This window comes from Diuraphis noxia, unplaced genomic scaffold (genome assembly GCF_037042655.1).
Source record: "Diuraphis noxia isolate RWA-SAM2 unplaced genomic scaffold, SU_Dnox_SAM2 contig0004, whole genome shotgun sequence".
NCBI classification, from domain to species: domain Eukaryota; kingdom Metazoa; phylum Arthropoda; class Insecta; order Hemiptera; family Aphididae; genus Diuraphis; species Diuraphis noxia.
The window spans coordinates 71,976,990-71,992,458 of record NW_028301714.1 but is presented as its reverse complement, the minus strand read 5'-3'; the positions used below and the strand labels follow the sequence as shown (position 1 = coordinate 71,992,458).

The 15,469-nt window shown below is 29.5% G+C and overlaps 2 protein-coding genes across 2 annotated transcripts in view; both read right to left on the bottom strand.

The window, feature by feature from the left end:
- Positions 1-3,354, bottom strand: part of LOC107165948 (lachesin-like) — a 112,627-nt gene extending 109,273 nt beyond the window's left edge. The window contains exon 1 of the mRNA XM_089226675.1: positions 3,336-3,354. The gene's annotated coding sequence lies outside the window, so the exon portion shown is untranslated. The remainder of the gene's footprint in view (positions 1-3,335) is intronic.
- A 4,032-nt stretch (positions 3,355-7,386) lies between these two features.
- Positions 7,387-14,010, bottom strand: LOC107165956 (JIL-1 anchoring and stabilizing protein). The gene is made up of 4 exons (XM_015514414.2): positions 13,552-14,010; positions 12,380-13,057; positions 9,381-9,723; positions 7,387-8,701 (listed from the first exon to the last, which is right to left on the bottom strand). The coding sequence occupies exons 2-4, from the start codon at positions 13,043-13,045 to the stop codon at positions 8,043-8,045; spliced, it is 1,668 nt and encodes a 555-aa protein (XP_015369900.1). The 5' UTR covers positions 13,046-13,057; positions 13,552-14,010; the 3' UTR covers positions 7,387-8,042.
- Between the last annotated feature and the right edge of the window lie 1,459 nt (positions 14,011-15,469).

Here is a 15,469-nt window from a genome sequence, read left to right as displayed (position 1 = left end):
TTGTAATATTATAGAAGTAACCCTGGTCCTTTTATATTGATTAAAATATCGGATAGGCACATCAAATATAAATCATATAGATACAAATTATAACTTATTTCAATTTCAAATAACACCCGACTAAAATTCAATAACTAACTAGTTTTAATTATCTATCTAACTCTGAAAACACAACGTTTTAATTTTACAGATATTATAATGGATGATTGAATGAACGACAACGGACAAGTGATGTACTTATAAGTACACCTAAATATGAAGTTGAAGAAAATTACATATTTTTTAAACAGACAATTATAGAACCGATCATGATAATGTTTATTGCTCTGTTAACGTTTTAATATATTAATAAATAAAACGAAAAATATAAGCAATTTAATATATTTATATAAAATAAAATATGTGACAGAATATTTTAAAAATGTCAATTGATTTAAATATAATTTATATCTACTTAGTTAAATATGCTAATTTGATTAATATGATCGATAATACACTTTATAAATAAATAAATATATATATATATTTAATATTTATATATTTATACATAGGTACTTGGACAATACATTAGAAAATTTGCTTTGATCGATTGTGCGATAACATACATACAGCGGGACTTAATGGAGCATGATGTCATACTGCGAATTTTAATAAAAATAATGGTTTGTGTAAAACAAAGAGGAAAAAATGCGTCACAAAACGAGGACTTGTAGCTGTCAGTTATTCCGTGATGTATTGCGGGCTATCGTGACGTGTCGTCCAACGATCCGCGAAACTATAAACATATACTACCTACTTATTTCACCACTACATCTCGAATATTAAGGACACGAAGCTTTGAGATTTGAAAACAGTCAAAATAAATGTTTCTTAAAAACAAATAAAGTGTGATAATTTGTCAAAGAACAAAAGACATAATATATGTAAACAAAACCTTAATATTGACAAAATAAGAGAAACACAGGTGCAATTAATGTTAAACTTAACTCTTGAACAAAACCACATAATCACAGAATACTCCCCTACACAGACCAAATCAGCAGCCTCGACTTATCCATCACCTTAGACTCGGACCCGATGCGGAAACCACTACAATAATTTTTAAATTTTTAAAAATTACCAAATACAAAAAAAAAAAATGTAACTAACGCCCATTACCACCGATTTTAATAGAGAACAATAGGAACTGCAAAGAAAAAATTTATTGCCCGCCAATTTCACCTAATTTCCAATGCTTATTTACTTCATAGTAATTGGCGTCAGTAGACAGTTTGTGTTAAATACATTTTCACATTCTAACTTAAATATTTAATCAATTAAATACAATTACATATATAAATATGCCTCGATGGATTTCTCATACATATTGTGAACAATTAAAGTGTTTAATCAGAATACAAAGTTTGGAGTTAAATTTTAGGAAGTATTGTTGGAATTAGAATTGTCTATTTGAGTGAAAAATAAACGTATATCAATGTATTTAGATTTTAAATGTGTTTCTTAGTTACTTATAGGTATTGTTTTTCTAAATTATTATCGCTTAAAACCTCATTATTATTATGACATATTGAAGCTTACTACAATAATTATAGGGGAAAGCAACAAAGTGCAATACGACAGACAATATCGAAAATCATTTGCAGTAATTTCAAAATGCATGTTTTACGATTTTTAGATTATTTTTGCACATTTTTTAAAATATTTTAAGGCATTCAAACATTTCAAACTCAAGTCTTAATTATAATTTATTTTAAATGTACATAAATCAGAAAATTAATTTATGGTATCAGAAATTGATATATTTTTTTATATTTTATATGAAATATTTGAATAGACGAAGGTATAGAAACTTATCATTACGGTGGCGCAGAAATTTGAATATACCTATACCTGCAATGACTTGTGTCTCTGGGGTATATAGGTACAATTATTGGTATGCGATATATAATTTGAAATATGGGATATTATAATATAGTAAAACAGTCGTAAAAAGTACGTATATCCGGACGCTTGTTTCGATCGTGGTCGTAAAATAAACAGCGAGTCCGTGCAATAATAAACCCATGTAAATATACTGCTATACAGTCTATACATTAACCGGTTATATTACGTTATCCATCAATCTTTTACAATCCAATCTACGGATAGTCAAAATTAAAATTATAACCATAAAATCACAGCACACATGTTATATGGGTATAACAATAATATTAAATTATCATGTAGTTAGAGTAGGTTTCTATCATCTACCTATAGGCATTAATATAATGCCGCCATATTAATATGTAACAGCTTCTGTTAAACCGAGTTGATTGGAAATCGTTAAATGAACGTAATAATAATAATATATTATAAAGTGAAAAACTCTACTCTGAAGTCTGTATTAGCTACCTACATATTATATATGAGAGTAAGCCAACACGATTAAAAAAATAACTCTCCACCGAAAAAAAAATGAAATTCTGAGTTAAATACTTAATCATTTTAACAATATTTCAATTTGTTTTAATTAATTATATCAATAGACATTTTAAATCCTGCAGAGTATAATGAGTCATTGCTAATGACTACGACTAACCCCATCCCTTTAGATCTTCTGTTACACCCACAAAAAGAATTATAATAAAATATTATTTTTATTATTTTCTTTCGTTTTCAAAATATATACAATTATTTCCTACGACCAAGAAATAGAAATATGTGCTTGGCTTAATGTACACATCACAAAGCCTGGAAAACATAAGTTCACTAATAAATAATAGAGTGGCAAGAACGTACAAAAAAAAATAAAGAGGCTGAGGGAGTGGTACAAATCATAAACAATATAAATAACGAATTAAAAGTTAAAATGTATAGGTAGATATGTAAAAAAAAGTTTTCATAACTACAACATTTTTAGGGGTTGGTATACTCGTAATTTATAAATATACAAATATTCATAAATATAGCTACGTAGGTATAGGTATATACCTAATTCGTAAGTTAAACTTGACATTTTAATTTACCTAATTTAATAACCATTTTTGTTTCATTTTACAATTTTTTGCCATATTATGTTGTTATACCTAATTGAATTCATAAAATGCATTATATCCAGATTATGACACATAAAAAAAATTATTTTCATTGGTACATTGATTGACTGAAATGTCATTAAATATATTTGTTTTACTTGTATCCTGAAATGTTAACAACTATATTACAACCATTCGTGAATGACTAACACCATGTCCATGAGTCAAAAAAAGAAACCTGTCTCAGATTCAACAGTAAATCCTACTCATATAAACTAATGTATATTGTCACTTAAGTCTGCGTAAACTTTAAATACTGACCTTTTCTCAATTACTGATGTTGAATCTCCTGTGTTACCAGTTAATATTCGGATCACGGTTCAACCTCGAAGTTAAGATCGTAATTTATTGTTCTCAACTAATTAAACACAATATGGATGGATAGGACGCATAATATTATTATTAATGTTTAGGATACAACCATAAAAGTGGTAAACAGGTCTATCAAATAATTAGATAGCCAAATATCAGTGTCGCCAGTCAACCTGGCGTAAAATTATCTATAAAATATTTGTTTTAAGTATTTTCATCCATAAAAATCAGCTTATTCCCTTTGACCCACACACCAGTAATTTATAATTAAAACAAAATAGGTAATAATAAAATTAATTTTTCAATAATATTATTAAAAGTATTGCGTAGGATAGCCCCTCCACCACTTAATATTCTGTTCCAAGTCCGCCAATGCATTCACCAACAATATAAGAAGGAACATACAAATAATTATATAGGTACCAATAATTAACTAAAAGTAGGTTCCTACTTACTTACATTTTAACATTTTGAAATTGTAAATGGGTACCATTTTATATTTATATATATTTATGTTGATCTGAAATTTTAGATCTTGTTTCTCAAAATGATTATTTAAAAAAACAACAACAAAATGTCACATCAAAAAATATAAATTGAATAGGTAACGGCGACCTTCTTATTCAATACCTTTGCAGATTAAGATAAATTGATACCAATTTGAATAATATCTACCTATTTAACATAAACAATATGTATTTATAACATAAATTTGAAACTCAACAATTAATACAATCAACACAGAACGGTGACATCTAAAACCAGGTCTATATTACCTAATCTATCTACCAGGTAGAATAGTTGGATAGTTAAGTGCCTACCATGGACTGAGATACGTATATTATACTTTAATATCTTAGTCCGTGGCGCCAACTTCTCTTCTTTCCATCATTCGTTATGCCGGACGGCATGAAGATGGAAACAGTAGGTACCTACATACGCGATAAGAGTAGGTACCTATCTACCATAAAACTTACGACGATGTTAATCTGTTGACTTTTGTGGTAAAATATTTAATTGTATTTATTTATAATTCTATAATAATGAGAACAAGAATAAAAACAAACCGTAGGCAAACGGTGTACATTAGATTCTTGGTACACCGAAATCTTTGTATAGGTAATCATTTAATTATTATTCTGCATATAATATTATCATATTATGTTTAGTTAAAGGGTTGAAATGTATGTCGAAAGAAGGGCAACCAAAGAGATGAATATTTCTGCAGTCGTAAATCTTTTTTAATTACAAGCCACCCTTCCTTAAAATAATTTCCGTCATCTAACCAAAATTACAGTTTCCGTTTGCTGTGTGTGTGTGTTTTTTTATGCAACATTTTCCCTCCTTAACGAGTCAATTTCATAATACCCATCGTGCCATTAAGCCTCTTAATTAGTTTCTTTTTTGAGTCCATTATTCATTTTTTTTTTTTTATGAAATTCCAAGCCGTCGGTCCAAGGAAATATTAAATAAAAATATATTATAATATAGAAAACTTACTTTTTTTATAAACAAACCCTTCACAACTTCTTGATCAACGGGTATTTATCTATTTTATTGTTTATTTTGATGAATGAAAATCAAACGGCATCCGTAATATTGTTCAAAAACAAAGTTTAATTTAGTTTAGGTTTTGAATGAAGAATGAAGCCGTTGTAATACCTGACTATTTGTTTTACAATGGAGTATTTAATATTTTTGAATTTAATTCTTAAAATAATTGTTATGGGTAGAATTTATAATATTAGATCTAATACGTATCTAATAGGCATATATTCAACTATTTATTTAGTCAGTCAATTATTTTATAAACATATTACATAATATATACCTAGGTATTAAAATTACGGAACAGTTTTAATTATAAATGAAATGTCTACTAGTCATTTTAATTTAGAAGTTTAACAAAATTCTTAAAGACCAATTAAATTTTCTAATTGTTTTGGAGTTTAAAATGTATTCAATTTTTAATTGTAATATCTAGTATCAGTTTCGACTCGAAAGAAATTTATATTTATATTTGAATCTCGTGATTCGCAAGAAATATTAATGAATGGGTTGGTGTCCTACAGGCACGACGTGAGAAGAGGAGCTGGTGCTGCAGTTCCGGGGCTCGGAGCTTAGAGAGGGCTCGTAGCAAACTCCACCGGCTCTTATTTTTAATGTGGAACCGATATCATGTTATAAATGAGTCTTCAATGTGATTCGTGCTAATGACCTATCTAAATAACATTATATCGTACTATGCAGTAGGTAGTAATAACAAGTCTAGCTGCGATAGTGCCGGCGCTATATAATTTGCGAGGCCTTGGACTTAAATCCAAATCATCATATTTAATTTGTAAATACATACCTAATTATAATATTTTGGCATTGTGTAATTAATAACAAAACATTTTTTTTTAAATTTCAATTCATACTTATATTTTTTATAATTTCATAAAGGATGGGACCATGGGAGGTCAAAAAATTTAGAACATTACCTATATAAATTTGCAAAATATCGTAGTAAATACAGGAAAAACATAAAAAAAATTCACCGTACAAGCGACCCATAACCAAGGAGGGCGGATGGATACTGGATGGCGATTGGGAGCGGATTTGCATATTATATTGTAAGGCTATACGACCGGTCGCCCTCACAAAGTCACAACGTTTGTCGATGACGTTTACACAACTGGTCACATGATGGGCGGACGAGTATCGAGACGGAATTTGCGGTGACCGCTGCACGTGGATAAGCGAACCGGCCGACGTGGGATTACCGGCCGCGGGACGAAACGGTGTGAACCAGCGGACTGCAGAGCGAGCCGCGTGCGCGTTGATCCTTGACAGTCGGTAATTTTCGCGCTGGCGTTGTCGTCCCATCCCTTTGTCTTCTGCGTCAATCGGCGCCGCCGAGTCGCAATCTCCGTCGGCCGTCGGGGCGAAATCGTTGCCCGCGCGATCGTACTGCAGCCGGTCGCCAGAGGGTCTCGTGCGTCGTCGACGATGATCGAGCGCACACCAACCGCAAACGGCGCAAACTAGCCACTTCGTGTATGGTCAGTAAACGTGTAGGGTCGACCTCCCCCCTTATTTTCCATTGACGTTTTCGACACTTTCCGGCCCGTGTAACATTTTTCGACGGTTATAATAATATTATTCCTAGTCCGGAATTCCGGATCCGGATCTTCGGGGTCTCTTATAACGGCGTCATCAATAATAGGGATCCACTCTCTACCAGTTTTTGCCGTTTTACCAATAAACTAAAAAAAAATGAATTAAAATCATAAACTAAATGAAAATAAAATGTTGAAAGGTCAACATTTTCAACAAAATAAACTCTATAAAATAGGGATCTTTATTTTTTCAACATTAAACAGTAATTTTTTTTAACTTTTTTACCTAAGAATTTCTAATTAAAAAATAAAATACATATGTATCCCTTGTCTATGCGAGTCTAATAAAAAAGATTTATGATATAAATATTACCTCCTCAGGAGATATCGCAACTGGTAAATCTTTGTGGGATACCCTGTATTTTACTTTGAAAAAAACTTGTACCAAAATAGTACATAAAATTTTGATAATTTGGAACTTAAGAACCATTGCTAAAACGCCTAAATCCAAGTGTTTCTTGAAATTGTTATCGTTTAATCCAGAGGCGTCAAATAAGATTAAAACTGACAGATCAAATATCTTGATTGGCCCCATCAGATTTCTGTGTAATGGGCTTAAATTATTATACATAAATTATTTTATGAACTTCTTGTTAATATTTTACCTAGTAACCCAACCTATTTTTAAGGCAGTTCAATTGAACTATCTGATGTACATGTTGAATCCAAACAAATTGGTATGATAATACTATGAGCCTATTCAATTTAATCATGCTAAAATTGCTTAAATAAATAATTAGGTAAATATTAAATAAAATATAAAAAAGTCTTACATTATATTGTAACAATATTTAATCTGTATATTGCTATACGCGATACGCCACACTTCATTTATTTATACAATGTGCTAATCTTAAACATATATTTTACTAGTATAATGATACACAATATTATGTCACTGTCTTAAACAAATACAATATAAATATTTATTATAATTCATTTAAGTCATTTTTAAGTTATAATGAGATAAATTATTTTTATTATATGAATACTTTTAAACAACATAATTATTATTTAAGCTGAAAACTGAAAAAAAAAAAACAACCTTATAGTACAAAATACTTAATTGTCCCATAACTATTTAAAATGTAAATAGTATTTTTCATCACATGTTCAAAATATTGATACTATGTGATTAATAACAATACATTTAAAATATTGTTTTTTGTCTGAATAGAATTGTATTGCAATATGCAAAATTAAATTAATTTAAAAATAACAAAATCGATACAACATATAATATTAAATCGTTTTCCAAAAATAAAAAACAATAAAATTTATAATATTCTCAATCCTGTACTAAAAAATTACCATGGTATACATTTTTTTTTTTTTTTTTTGGTTTTAAACAAGATGTAACTTGAATTTTACAACTATTGTAGGTAGTTACAATTAAAAACTAATATTGGATGCAAAATTGTATATAATAAATATTTATAGATAACTAAAAAAATAGCAAATTATTGTTACAACTTGAACATGTTTGCAGAAGAAATTATTTGTACAATTTATCTGTAGTACAACCATAAATCTGATCATTGGTCAAATGTTGAGTCTTTTCCATAAACACATTAACTTCATGGTTGTATACCTCTTCGAATGTTTGTCCATCAAGTACAGTGAATAATGATATACATTTATGTAATACTTTTTGAGCCTTGCATCGAATTTGGTTTGCTTTATCAAAATGTTCAATAGTTTCTTGTTTGCTTAAGGACCAGTTATTTACATCACCTACATACTTTGTTACTTTTGTAATTTTATCAACAATACATCTATGTTTTATTAACATAAGAGCATTAAATTGTAATTCACTGATCTGTTCCAATGACTTCAATGCCATTTCATAACTTAATTTGCTATAGTTAATTGATAAAGCTGAACTTAATTTATAAACACAATCAAGCAAATTTACTTCTGTCAGTAGTAAATTAACTTGATGTGCTTTACTTGATTCCATTTTTTTCCACTCAACTTCTACATTTGGTAGAGAACCCATGACATTTTTGATAAGATTATTTGGTGGATTTCTCCGGTGACAATTGCTGTTTTGTACACTTATTTCTTTAGATACGCTATCAAGCGAACATGGTATTGATACGGGTATAGATATTACATTACTTTTCAAATTCTTCATTGCTTTTGTACTTGGATCTGAAATTATGAAAATAAAAAATAAAGCATTTTTTTATGATGAAAAAGTGCAGACAACATATTTTACCTGAATGACAATAAAAAAAAGATAATATTAGTCTTAGTATTTTTAATTTTACTGTATAAGTTCATCAATGCAAAATAATGCTATATTGTGTTATAAATAATAAATCAAGATTAAAGGGTGCATAAAAAAACAGTGTAGTTTTGAATATTAGTACTTTTGTTTGGTCCACGGAAGTTAAACTTTTTTCAATAGTGAAGAAGCTCGCTTTCATCTCAGTGGAATGGTAATGAAGTAAATTTTCAGGTACTGGGTGGAAAATGACCCAAAGCAATTTCACAAGAGAACTCATCACTCTCCAAAAGTAGTAATGCAGTGTGTGATTTCAAAAATTAGTGTGATTTTGGGAGTTATATATTAGAGAACGGGCAAACCATGATTGACAACACCAATGTTATATTTCCTCATTTTGGAGAATTTTTAGTACACTAAGATCTAAGAAGTAATGGTACATAATTTATAATTTTAATGTTGAGGAAAAGAAAATCCATTTTTTACCCATAGGAAAATTAATTTCTATAAAGGTAGATATTATATTCTAGCTTAGGTGGTACTTTTAGTTAACATAAGCAAATTGTTATACATACACAATACACAAAAAAATCAATGTTTTACCTCTGGTTTTGACATTTTGTTTTGAAAAATCAGCAGTTTCATTATTGTCAGGATTAAGAGTTTTCAAACTTTTGGAATCTGCTTTCTTAAACTTCAATTTTTTTGGAACTTTGGTGACAATATCATGGTCAGACAGTCTGTTTAACTTGATTTTACGACCAAAGCGTGATATACGTCCTATATCTGACTGAATACTATCATTCATTTTTATTGGTTCTGCAATTGCACAGTTATCTAATGTGGTGTCACTGGTTTCAAGTACAGATTTAGTAGTATTATTATTAAGTGTTTCAATAATTTGTTCATTGGCAGCAGCAACATTTTTATCAGCAGTTTTAAATTTCTGTAAATTATAATATATTAACAGTTATTATTAAATTAATATTTTCAAATTACAACTAAAACATACACAGGTACTAAAATAATACTCCGAATAATACTATACCCTTAAATAAAAAAAATAAAAAAATAATGCTTAAGTTTAATATTATCCAAAGTACCTATACTAATGTTATGACCTCTACTTTTTCAATGCAAATATAATAATATGATATAGTATTAAAAAACGACCAAGTTTTAGATGGTAAGCATTCAGAAAATTACATAGATAATCAAACCAATGAATTTGAGAATAAAGTAAATAAATTAGTTAATATGTTATAAATATTATAGTTGAAAAAAATGTATATGAAGTACCTACCTAGATAAATCAATAAATAAAATACATTCATTGCTCCCCTTAGAATCTAAAATGTAGATATAAACAATTTGTTTCATTATCTTAAGAAAAGTTATTTTTGTGTTAGATGTTGATAGTGTGAAGGATAAATTATAGAGTATTATAAAGTAGGCATGTTGTTAAATAACCAAATTTCTATAGAAAAGTAAATATTATAATAAATAATATATATATATAATATAATATAATATATATATATATATTTATACATAAATGTATGTATAATAAAATATATGGTATTATTATAGTATATAACATTTAATGTTGTTAAAAAAACTGTAGGTAGCGGAAGGTAGGTACTTATCTGAGTAACATGAAAGTTTTTAAACTATGTAGAATGTAGGTACAAAAAAAAGAATTGTGTTAAAGTAAATAATGTCATCATAATATGTATTTGATACCTATAGAATAAATATATTGATGTATTACTATCAATTTTTAAAATGTACTTATGGTACTAATTATTGTCAAAAAAAACAATACGGTTGTGTATTTATACAACACTTTGGTATGAAATAGTATCTCCGTATTAATTTCTGTATACATTTAATTAATAATTATTAATAAAATACTCCCAAAGTTAAATAAAAAATATTATGACTTGTTTTTGCGATGTAAACTATTATTCTTACATTAATTTTAAGTTAGTAGGTAATGGTTTTAAATTTTTTTTTGATTAGATATTTAGATATTGTCTTGGATATTTTACTCAATATTGTAGGTAGGCATAAATATTTGAGGTTGTATGCAAGTTTATTTTTAGATATTTAAAATGTTTCTTTTATATACAATAATACACTATATAGATAAACACTAGTGGTCATTAATTATAAGTCAAATTGAAATAGGTAAGTACTAACAATGCACATTTTCAGAGAAATTTCTTAAGAAATATGTTTTATTAAAATAAATACTTTGTTCTACTCTTTTTCTAAAATTTGAATGCATCTGATGTAAATTTAAGTACATATTCATTACAGCTTTTATGTTAAAATTCATAATTAAATATTACCACTTGAATGATTTTAATGAATACATGATTAGGCGTAGGTAGATAATATTTAGGTATTTGGTTTCATTAAAGATATATTAATCCTTTACCAGATGAAACAAAATGGTTTCATATTCTTGTTACTTATGTACCTACAAAAATAACTTGGACTTAATTAGTTTGTAATCCATAATTGCCTGATTATTTTGAGAGATTTGTTCCTCACCCTATTTTAACATAAATTAATTAATAGATAATCATATTTATGATAATTTAATAATCATTATGAATTATGATCAACAAGGGTATCATTCACAAACACCTAACAATGTTATCAGAATGTCAGAAATGCTTAGCTGAAGCACCTACCATTGGACTATTTTTATTATTCTAAATTACTTAAATATCAGTTAAAAGATATAACTAAATGTATTAATTGTAGACTGTACTAATACAGAATGGATTAAATTTATTTTTACTCAGAAGTTGTTCATAATTACAACCTCAGAAGCATTATTGTCAAAATAGCATCCATTATAAAAAAACACAGAACTTGCCACCGTAAATAGCACAAAATGAAACTATTTTTGAAATTTTAAAGAACTGATTATAAAAAGAAACTTAACAGATACCTATGACAAATAATTAACCTTATAATTCATAACAGAAAACTAATAATCATTATTTAAGTATAGAAGTGCCCTCGGAAATACCTATCATGTACCTAGTATTAGGCTAGACTGAGAGCTTGAAACAGGAGAACAAAAAATTAATTTTGGCCACAACGGCCAATGGGCCGATAATGGTTCCCACTAGCCATTATAATTACTAGTTTTGAACATTTTACTTAAGCGCTGCCATTACATTATTTTACATCTATTATAAAAATAAAGGTAGCCCGATGATATGAAAATAAAAATAAAATAACACATATTATATTATAAGCAATTTGATATTTCTACAAAATATAAGAGTTTATAATTTAGATAGGTAGGTACCAATATCCAAAAAAATGTTGCTTGGTTCGTGAAGGGTTTATTCAATGCACACTTCTATGGTAAGTATATAGACCTTATGTCTAGAAATGAAAATACAATTATCTAATTAGATATGCAACAAAAATAAATCTACCCAAATATTTATATAATATGCCCGATAATATGTATAATATCCTATTGAATAATTATTAAGATAATTTTTAAAATTATATTTAACAACGCTGTCTTTTCCTATCTAGTTCATCTTAAAAATAAATATAATGTAACTAACCTGTTTTTCACTCAATTTTTTTTCTAAATAAGCACTCTTTAATGGTTCTAACAATACTATAGGTTGAACATCTATAGGGTTGAAACTTTTTGATGTTTTTAGCTTCTTCAGTACTTCTTCGTGTGTGGCATCAGTTAGTTTTCTTTTTAAATCTGTAGAATTGGATATCCTTTTTCTTAAAGAAACAACTCTTATACCTTTGGATACACTTGGGTCATTAAATGACTTTACTTCCTCATTTTTTTCACTTGTGGGATTTAATTCACTTTGATTTTTGATTTTATCCAAATTTTTGGATTTATCTTCTAAAGATAATTCTTGATTAACGTTTGTTGTTGAAATTGGTGGCACAAATACTCCAACATTTTTGTCAGAGATAAAATCACTTTTGGAATCATTTTCTATTTGTATGAGAGCTTCAACCAATTGTTTTAATTTCTTTTGTTTTCTTCGGGGCTTACCTAGCTTATACTTGTTTTCTTCGTAAAGACATAGTAATTCTGGTTTACATTCTCCGTAGTTACCAGTTCCATAAAAATATACAGTATAAACTAGTTCCGATTCAGGGTTAGCTTTAATACCAATTATTAAGGCAGGCCAAGCAGGATATCCTCGTCGTTTTACAAAGACCTTGTCTTTGACAGCAAATGGTTTTTTTGAAGACATTGATGATTGAACCTAGATAAAAGGAATACAAATTAATAAATTAGTTGATTCAGTTCTAAGCTTAAACAATGTACCTTGGTAGCCATTCAACATTTAGATAGGACGACTTTGAGCGTCAACTCCATGTCAAAAAATTTATTAGCTTACCTAAATAGCTAAATAGATACCAGAGTACTTAAATAATATGTTGTAGCAGTATCTGGTTAAATAAAATAAGTATTATCATAGGTAAACTTGTTCATATAATGTATAATTTACAGTGAAAACTATATATAACGGACACAATTGGTTGCTGAAATTGTATACGCTATTCAGAGGGTTAAGTTTGTGCAAAGAGTGAAATTGTGGGTAAGTGTATGTTATTTGAAAGTGTCCAAGGGAGGTTTCACTGCATATTATATTAGAACATTATCAGATAATATATCATCCAGTAAAGACCGAGAGCCTTACAACCTACATCGATCAGGACCGCGTCTGTAATACATTGTGTGGATTAGGTTACTTACTTAGTGGTTTGGGTGTACGCGATCGTTCGCAAAAAACGTCTTATAAAATCGAGGAGACGAACGGCCAAAAAAACAAGTAAATCGGTAAGGACTTTGGCCTAACCGACAAATCGTTGGCACACTAACACGCGGCGACGAATGTCGAATGACTACACAGCACACTAATGTCTAATACACTATCTTCGTAGCTTCGCAAAATAGCGAATATCGATGGGTGTACACTGTACGAGACTACGTCGTGATCGGAGGGCAATCGATTGCGAGAACCGGTTGACGAAAAGACATTAAACGGAGTCCAAAAATAAAAACAAATTGTAGTAATTGTACAAAATTAATAATATTACGATGAGAATAAGAATAACAGGTAAATGAAGAAAACGACATCAAACAGATAATAATAATAATAACAACAACAAAAGCGATGTCGACTGGATAGGACAGGTCGCGCGTCGGGTGGACCGGATGGACTGTGACCACTGAGGCACTGACCAACGAGACCCTAAACGGTTTCGCCGACTGCCGTCCGGTCTAATTTTATCCGCAATGCCAAAATAGTAATTCGTAATTTATAAAAACAAACAATCAAAATAGTACAACGGTCGCGGGCCACGGTGATGCCTCAGTGTTGCCACATCACGGATAATCATCCGGAAAGGGGAAGTGGCACCACGCAGTCGTAGTAGACCACCACCACCAGCTTGCTGCTGACCACGATTTAAGATATATCTTAAATCGTGCTGCTGACCACGTGCGTCTTGAAAGCCTTACAACGTTACAAGGTTACAACTGGCAACTGCAGTCTGCAGCCAATAGCCATTACTACGTCTTGTGCAAAGCGCGTGAATATCAGTTCTCGCGAGTCGGCAGAATTGCAGAATTGAGTTCAGCGGTTCCCAAATTGTGCACCGTGATGCACTTGGTGCACGGTGAACACATTCTATGGACACCGCGGTCTATACGGCTCATGATAAATAGTATTAAAAATGTATAGAATTCTTTTTTTCGAAAATTCGTTATTAATGAGTATTTTGTTGTCCTTTATTATACAGTAAAATCTCGCAACATTTCTATGGACTTGCGTCCCGCATCGCTTAGTTCACGGTCAACTATAGAGTGGTGGCGGCAGGGGGGGGTGGCTAGGCGGATCACGCCCCCCCCTTAAATTGGTCTTGGCCCGCCTTGACCACCCAACCAGAAGAGAAAAAAAATTTTCATTAAAAGAACAGATTATAAAATTGAAATTCTATACTTCTCTATGACTATATGGCAACATTTTTTTTTTTGACCGAATAAAATATGAATAATTATGATAATGGTCCTCACAATATTTACAAAATTTTGTAATTAAATCGAATAATTGTAGTTATAAATTATTATTATTATTATTATAAGACCGTACGAGCTAAGGCAAATAAACATTGTGTATTTTTTTAAATTTAAATTTAAATGTATTAACTCATAAACAAATGTAATTTGTGCATTATATTATAATAAAGTACACATTTCCAATGTAAATTTGTTGAAAATGATATCTGATGTTTAAGTGTGTAAATAATAAACCTATATAGGTATGATATTTATAATCGATTAAAATGAAAACCAATAATTATGTGAAAACTTAGTATTATGCAACACAATCTTACAATATATAGAGTGTAAGCCCTCTACCCTTATTTATATTAAAATTGGAAGAAAGACCACGGATTGCGACTTTTTTTGGCCCTACCAAATTTTCAAAAACCCCAATAAGTCCCCCCCCCCCCCAAGATGAAATTCCTGGCGATGCCACTGAACTATAGGTTATATATATATATATATATATTATGTAAATACCGCATTACCGCCTGGGTAGAATACCATACCAAGCGGACAGATAAGGTATCGATAGTTGAGATATCTATACCATCTATGAGTTTAT

Excerpts from the sequence above, each read along its gene's own strand:
- LOC107165956 (XM_015514414.2), bottom strand. The coding sequence starts at position 13,045 with ATGTCTTCAAAAAAACCATTTGCTGTCAAAGACAAGGTCTTTGTAAAA. Across the intron at positions 9,724-12,379 it reads AAAAATTGAGTGAAAAACAG|AAATTTAAAACTGCTGATAA; the intron begins GTTAGTTACATT and ends TATAATTTACAG. Across the intron at positions 8,702-9,380 it reads ACAAAATGTCAAAACCAGAG|ATCCAAGTACAAAAGCAATG; the intron begins GTAAAACATTGA and ends TCATAATTTCAG.